Source organism: Neolamprologus multifasciatus, chromosome 12 (assembly GCF_963576455.1).
Source record: "Neolamprologus multifasciatus chromosome 12, fNeoMul1.2, whole genome shotgun sequence".
Lineage (NCBI taxonomy): Eukaryota > Metazoa > Chordata > Actinopteri > Cichliformes > Cichlidae > Neolamprologus > Neolamprologus multifasciatus.
The window spans coordinates 18726120-18733861 of NC_140450.1; the positions used below are offsets into that span (position 1 = coordinate 18726120).

General features: G+C 37.0%; 1 protein-coding gene across 1 annotated transcript; it reads right to left on the bottom strand.

Moving 5' to 3' along the window:
- Positions 1-989: 989 nt before the first annotated feature.
- Positions 990-7548, bottom strand: tctn2 (tectonic family member 2). Its single transcript, XM_085181212.1, has 18 exons — positions 7208-7548; positions 6965-7078; positions 6671-6741; positions 5565-5766; positions 5377-5477; positions 5083-5282; positions 4872-4992; positions 4046-4199; positions 3859-3942; positions 3649-3771; positions 3464-3538; positions 3284-3382; positions 2625-2742; positions 2440-2543; positions 2118-2265; positions 1860-2003; positions 1654-1742; positions 990-1262 (listed from the first exon to the last, which is right to left on the bottom strand). Exons 1-18 carry the CDS (start codon positions 7293-7295, stop codon positions 1141-1143), a joined length of 2157 nt encoding a protein of 718 aa, XP_085037338.1. The 5' UTR covers positions 7296-7548; the 3' UTR covers positions 990-1140.
- Positions 7549-7742: the final 194 nt, after the last annotated feature.

Consider the following 7742-nt stretch of genomic DNA (forward strand, 5'->3'; position numbering starts at 1 on the left):
AAAAATGACATTTGAATCAGCACTTCCCCAAAATGGCTATTGAACTGCATTATTCATACAATAATTTTTAGCAATCTTAGCACATACATTGGTTACTGGCTGTCACTGAGTATGTACAAGCCATATCATCAAAAACAAATGAAAAGAATAACATAGTAATTTAACAGCCCAAACTAAAGCCTAATTGCCCCAAATCCTTTGTTTGAGTTCATTTGTGTAATTTCCCCGTTTCCATTTTGTTGTGCTGTTAGTGTATTCAGAGCAGTAAAGAAGACGCCAGAGGTTCATTTATACTATGTTCCATTTTCACTGTGTATCTAGTGGACATTTGAAGATAGTACACAGAATAGTTTGTGTAAAAATAAATAAAATGTAGATTCAATAAGTGTGATGACTAAAAGAGTGTAAAAAAAGAACAATTACTCTAAAAATAAAATAGTGCAAAATGGAAAGGAAACACATATTAACAAAAGAGGAAGTGATGTGGCTGCGTAGACACACCTCATCACAAAGTGCACACTGCAGCAATAAACAGCAACAAAACGCTGACTGATGCACATCTGTGGCTGCAATAAAAATCGGCCTGTAGGCGGCATTCAGTAATGATTTGATGATTATCTCTTACAGCATGAAATACCACATTAATAAATACTGTCAGCACATTGTCTCACAAATAAATACTTCTTTTTTTTTTACTTTTTTCATTAATATTCCTGCTTCTTAATTTAAATTGAACTGGTGATTTATTTCTGTTATCACTCTGTGACATCAACTTTGAGGTAATTTAAATTACTTTTACTATAAAATATAGTAAATAACTTTAAACCCAGGTCTATAATCCTAAGGAACAGTAACTGTGTTACAGCTGTTGCCTGTCTGTGTGACGCTGAAATAATATTTTGCTTCTGGATGATGACCCTGAGCCATGTGAGAACAACTGAAATCTGAAAAAACAACAACCAAGAATCAAGTCCCATGCACTGAGAAAGTAATAGAAAAATATTTTTATTGCAAAAAGGTTCACAAATACAACAGTTTATACTCCTACAACAATCATAGGAATAAACATGTAAGTTACTATGTTATTAAGGAAAAAGTGTCATTATCCTCAGTGACACTTTAAACCATCATCACTGAGTTTTAGTGAGCAGAGTTGTTCCACGCCTGTCTGATTTGTCTCCATGGGGTGCCAAGAACTGAGGCAACGATAAAGAAGAAAACCAAGATCATGCCCTTAGCCAGCGACTGAGAAAATGGCTCGCCTGTGAAGGATAAAGGGAAAGTAGGTCACTGACTGTAGTCTCAGTAATCTAAACTTTTAGAAATGTTTCTAGGGGGAAAAAGTGAAACACATGAGGGTTTTTTTTATTATCCACCTCAGGATCAGTTTTATTCACTAATGCATTTAAAGATACATTTAACCAGAACTGATTTTGGTACAATTACACTGAATATTACATTGTAATTTGGAGTAGAGCCTGTGTTGCTCTTGTTTAACCTTTTAGGTCTAACAATGGATAAAATTATTTTAAAACCACAAATAGAATACAGAGGAATTATTCTTGGGTAAAGACTCTTCTTAATTGACTAAATAATGTTCAAAAGGAAAGAGTAAAAACACTGCACATTTTCTAGAATTTAACAAATTCTCACCTGTGTAATACTTGGTGATGGGAAAGGCGAGTTCAGGCCAACACACATCATTCCTGTTACAGTCATATTCTGTGAAGTTTATGTAAAACCTAAGGGAAAAATTAATTAACAAAGCAACACTTTGTTAGAAACAAAGTACACAGGAAGTTATTAATCGGCCTTTAATCTGTATCTGGTATAAAAACTGTTTCTGCTGGATTAAGCACCTGGTTTTTGGTGGTCTGGTGTTGATAGGAATGTCAATAAATGTGACAGAGGAGGTGATGGAGAACAACTGAGGCTCCTCTGGGTCCACACATGAAGAGATAGCACCTCCACCACAGTCCAGCGCCCAGTTAGATGGGCTATTGCTAAAACAGAACAGAATTCTTTATATGAAGTGACTCATTATGTGCAATAATCAATAGCCCCTTCTGAATAACAGCTATACTTTGCTTTGTAACCTGTAGGCATCTAATACATACCTGACTTGCAAAGCACGAATTTCCCTCTGAGGTACACCCTCTACCACGCTGGTGATAACACTCCAAATATGGATATGCAGGTGGGCCGGAATATCGTAACATGTACTTGTGCTGTTTTCCATTGCTGTGCTTGAGTTCAGTGTCACAACTGGAATTTATATGGTGTGAAAAACATTTAGAACCATAAAAAATACTATGGCAGAACTAGAATGGCAAAAAGGAGTTTAATATAATTAAAAAGTAGACAATTTTTTTTTTTTTTTTTAAAAAGGGAAATTCTTTCTTTGCACTGTGTACTTGTACACAGTGCACTTGTACTTACAGCTTATGTTTATCCAATCTGCCATAGTTAGAAAATCTGGGTTTCCACTCTTTGCCACATATGTGGCTGCAATCAAATCTGCCTGTAGGTTAGTAACAGTCTCTCTAAAGAGGAAAGAAACTATATTAAAAAACACATATATCTACATATATACATTAGAGAAGTAATCATGCAAAGCCACTGACCTCAGAAGGCTACACTGAGTTAGATTTTGCCGGCTGACAGGCAGCAAACACCCTGATGTTGAATTCTCTCCAAACAGAACCGGTTTCATCCCAGCAGTGGAACAGAGTCCATCACTCACTGGAAGCCAGATCAAAAAATGGAGATGACTGGTTATCTTCAATGTACAGTAAGTCAAATTGTTTGGACTGAAATGTACAGTCAAGTAAAAAATAATTTTATAACATTAATAACATTTTCACAGGACTCTGTGAAATCCCGTGGAAAACTAAGTGCCCCCTTAATAGTTCCATAGTAATGAAGAGGGTAAGTAGCACCCAGAGGCTCCTAATCAAAGACTTTTTATTAACTGCAACGCACCATTCAAAGTCCAGACCTCACCCTGATGGAAATGCTGTGACAGGACCTAAAGAGAGCTGTGTATAAACAAAGCCCAGAAGGCTTGACTAAAATTCTTTCACAATGATGTGAAAGACTGATCAAGTCATAAAGAAAATGATCACTTCAAGTTTTTGGTACTAAAAATGGCTCTGCATGCTCCTGAATCATGAGATAGTTTTTCACATAAATGCACAGAGTCCTGTGAAAACCTTCTTTTTTATATGGCAGTATGTAGGTTACATGCAGTCATCTACTAATCAGCAATCTTTATGGGTTTTACCTGGTTTCCAAACATTAACTGATGTCCTTTTTATTAAGCCTGTGTTGTTGTCCAAAGCTTCCACAATTCCAGCAACAACAGGCCTTCCCACCTGGTAACCTGTCATTAAAAATGTGTACACATGTTATTCCCAGGTACTGTAAATACTTTATTTTATACAAAACCTCCTCTTGGTCCTACCTGGGTTGCCCGAGTTTGGCTCGCCAGAAAATTCTCCATTTAGAAATGTGGCAGAATACTTTGTGCTTAATGTTGCTGTTAAGACATGAGAGTACCAAAAATAAGTTTTAACTACAGGAAAATAAAACAATATTAGTCAGAACCATTAGTCAAGCTAAACAACGGCCAAGCGTTATAGCACTTACCAAGACTATTTAAAATGATAGTCCCAATAGTCCTTGTCAGCGTGATGCCTGTGATGCCATTTTCTCTCCAGTAAAACTTGTAATCCAGCGCTAACGTCAAATTTTCACAAACCAGCATCTCATCTTTTGAAAAAATTCCCAAACATGCCAACATTAAGGTCAATTAAACATTTGAGTTATGTTAGTAATGCAGTAATGTAATGTGGATACCTGAGGGGGCAACTGCATCTATTATGGAAATAAATGGACTCGTATCAGCAGCCACTTCATCAATTACATCCACCACGACATCACCTGAAATACAGGAATAGACAAAACCATTTTTAAACAGCTCGACATTCAGATAGCTTTAAAACACTTCAAAGCTTTTCTATAATTTATTATATTTAAAAACTACCTCCTTGTCCATTCTTCACTTTAATGCTTAGGTTTCCTGACAGTGTCTGTAGAGGATATCCAATTGGACAGGAGAGCAGCAGAGTTGTACACTCATAGTTGAAATTTTTCAGAAATGCTACAGGAGCATTGTTTACACAAAGTCCAAGAACCTTCTGTTGAACAGAACAGTTGTTACATTAAGTGTTAGCTGTCAATGCTTTGGAATACTTACATATAAAACATTCCTATAATAAAAGGCATTAAATACACTGGTCCCTCGCTATATGGCGGTTCACCTTTTGCAGCCTTGCTGTTTCTTGGATTTTTTTGAGGTGCAATTTTGCGTGCTTTTTTTTGTCTTTTTACAGCGCATTGTGTTCTGTGTCCCGATTAGCTGACCATTGTCAATCAATTTCGTGCCGTTACTCCTGTACAGTATGGAATGCGTTCAGCTTGTCAAATTTACATAAATCTTTGATCGCTAGCAGCGTGACTCTGAAGTGCTGTACTGTATGTTTGTAAGTTTTCTCCCCAACAAACACAACAATGTCAACGAAATGTCATCACCTGCAGGTCCCTTTGGTTTCATTCTATTATACCACACTTATTTTTCTACAAGGTTTGAACTTTGAGAGTGTTTAAACAAGACAGAAAAGTGTGAAAATGTTCATGCCTGTCTGAGAAAAGTGTATAAAGAGTGTAGTGAGGGGTTTTACAGCCTTAAAACATCTATAATAATTGTAAAAAATAAAGTTGGCTACTTCGTGGATTTTACTTATTGTGGGTTATTTTTAGAAGGTAACTCCCGCAATAAACGAGGGGCCACTGTACACGCTAACACTAACCTGAGGAACAGTGAAGTATTGGCCATTTAATGTGAAAATTGGATTTCCTTGAATATAAACATCAACTGGGACTGGAGCTGGCAAAACTGGACTTTGGAATGATGGACCAGGCTTAGGTGCACTAGATAGGTGAAAAGACAAATGATGATAACATGACACATGAAATTCCTTGATAAGTTGCAAGACTGAAATATATTTAAACCTTTCTCACATTGTGTCTCCCTTGTAAAAGTGACCAAGGTAAGGGTTGTTTTCAGGGGGAGAGTTGACACATAAAAATGGAAACCAATCTGGGGAATTTTCTGTGGACTGCACAGAACACTGATAATCTGGAGCAGGAGAGACCTGCCCACCGAAGGGTCCTGGCAGACAATGGGATGAGAACAGCTTCAAATCTTCATTGGAACAATCCTGTTGAGGGGGAAGTCACAAATTAATCATTTGATGATCAATACAGAAGAAAATATTTGTCTGACATCCACACCTGTCTTTTAAGAAATATTACCGTGTCACAACAGCAGAGTATGTCACACGCTCCGGATGTCAGGTCACAAGGACAAGGGCCCAGGGGCTGGTACACTTGGTTTGGAATAACTGTTTTATTATCTGAAATGGAGATTTCAATTTTTGTTGTTTGAAATTTTTTTTAAATGAAAGCACATTACAGTGAGACACAAGATTCATTTGAATTACCAGATCCAGGATTAGCAGGAACCAACAGGGCATGTATCTTAGCCTGGATCAGCAGTGATGCCCGGGGTGTACCGTCCACACAGGCAGACACCTGAAGGGCTTCCAGGATGCACAATGCTCTTTGACAGCAGTCTGTGTTTGTATCATTGTTGCCACATAAATGCAGACTTTGATTCAGTCTTAGATGAACTCGAACTGCAGTCTGGGACACCAAATGAGACAAACAAGACCATGAAGAAAATGCATGTCCAAGGATCAACTTTATGAAATTAAATTTTTGTTGTAATTAACTCAGGTGCTTGTGTCTCACTTCATCATTATTGCATCTGTTCACTGTTCATCTGTCTTTAGCTGGCTGCTAACTGTCCACACCAGATAAAGATTGGAGTTGAGTAGTCTAACAAATTACCTTCAACCTCTTTTTTCTTAATCACTATGGAAAGCTTCATGTGGTCAAGGAAAAGAGTGAAGATGAGCGTATAATGACTCAGGAAAATAGACTTCTATCTAGAATTTGGACCTGGGTGTAACCCCAATGTATCTTTACCTTATTTTGTCAGGCAGGTCATATAAACAAGAACCACCAGTGAATGCAAATGCAATATCACTTCACTGGTTTAAATTTTAAAGAAAGAAAAAAAAAAGTATAATCTATATAATACATTTCTTCTCTTCTTATTTTTCTGATCGAGAGTGATTTGGTGAAAATCCTTTTATTCTCCTCGTTTATAGATTTCTAGGTCTTCCATTCATCACATATCACAGCAGACCAGAATTAAAAATGAATAAATAAAGATCCTAAAAATTCAACAACAGGCATTACTGATGTAAATTGAACTACAGCAAACTTAAAAGCACTTTGAAATTGTAAATATAATTTATAATCTTCATTTATTCTGGGATGGTTCATCCCTAGGAATTATTGAATGAATAATTATAGGCTGACTTGAGAGCGCCACCACATCATCCTCTCCTCACTTTATATGTACATTTTTAACTCAGATCAATTTATTAATTAATATTTGAAATAAACTTCATGCTTCTAACAACTCTGGTGTGTATTTTCTCCATTTTATGCCACAAAAAGGACAGGACAAGTCTCTTACCTTTCCCAGCTGCTCCCTTGTGAGGATCCAATTTGTTTCTTCTGCTACACATGATGGAGAACCAATGTTTCCTGTTAAAAGGAAACCATCAACAACAACCAGATGCGTCCAAAATTAACACTACTACTGCTAAATCCTTCTCATTTTTTTGAGTTTCTAAGCTGTGAATTTTTAAAATGCAGTTAACTAATTAACCTAAAGACACTTGTTTTTTCGTGTCTAAACTAGTACAACAATATCACCGCCAGACCATGCTGGGGGGACCAAAGAAGATATGTGTCCTGGAGCTTTTACCTGTTGTGTTGGATGGAGAAACTGTCCTCAGGCTAAGAGAGATAGCCGAGGTGTTTCCCAGCAAAACTGCAGTGACCACTGGTCCCGTTGTACTCACAAAGGAAGGCTGGAAAACTTTCAAAACAGTTATGTCACATATTAGCTACAAAAATTCACTAAAAAATTAGCAACTGCTCGTTTCTCAGGTAGATTTTGCGAAGGTACCGTCAGCTATTTCAAAGCAAATTAAATATAAGGTCTTACCGACAATGTTTTGAGTGTAAGCCAAGCAAGCGAAGAGTAAAACATGTGTAAAGAACGAAGAATATAATAATACGACCACATTAGCCATTTGGTTCGCCTCAGGAAGTCGACATATTTGTAAACTCTTCGTGATGTCCTAGCAACGTCCTTAACCAATCACAGCCCACGATGAGACCGGAGAGGCTCTCGCTTAACGGAAACAGTTAAATAAAGAAGAGCGACATCATCTGGTCAGGGGTGGTTTATACTTACAGGCTCAGAACCTCACTGGCCTCTGGTGAAGAAAAGCATCGCAAAATATTACATGATATTATATTGATTGATTGATTGATTGATTGATTTTATTTTTCTCCAATACATCCCACGATTCTGTGGATACAAAGTACCAGAATAATGAGAACTAAAAAGTCCGTCAGTAACATCACAAAATCAACTAGAAACTCTTAAAATATTAACAATATATAGATCAACATTTGAGGACAGTATATATAATATTTAGCAAAAGGGTCAGTAATTAAAGACGCGTCACACTTGT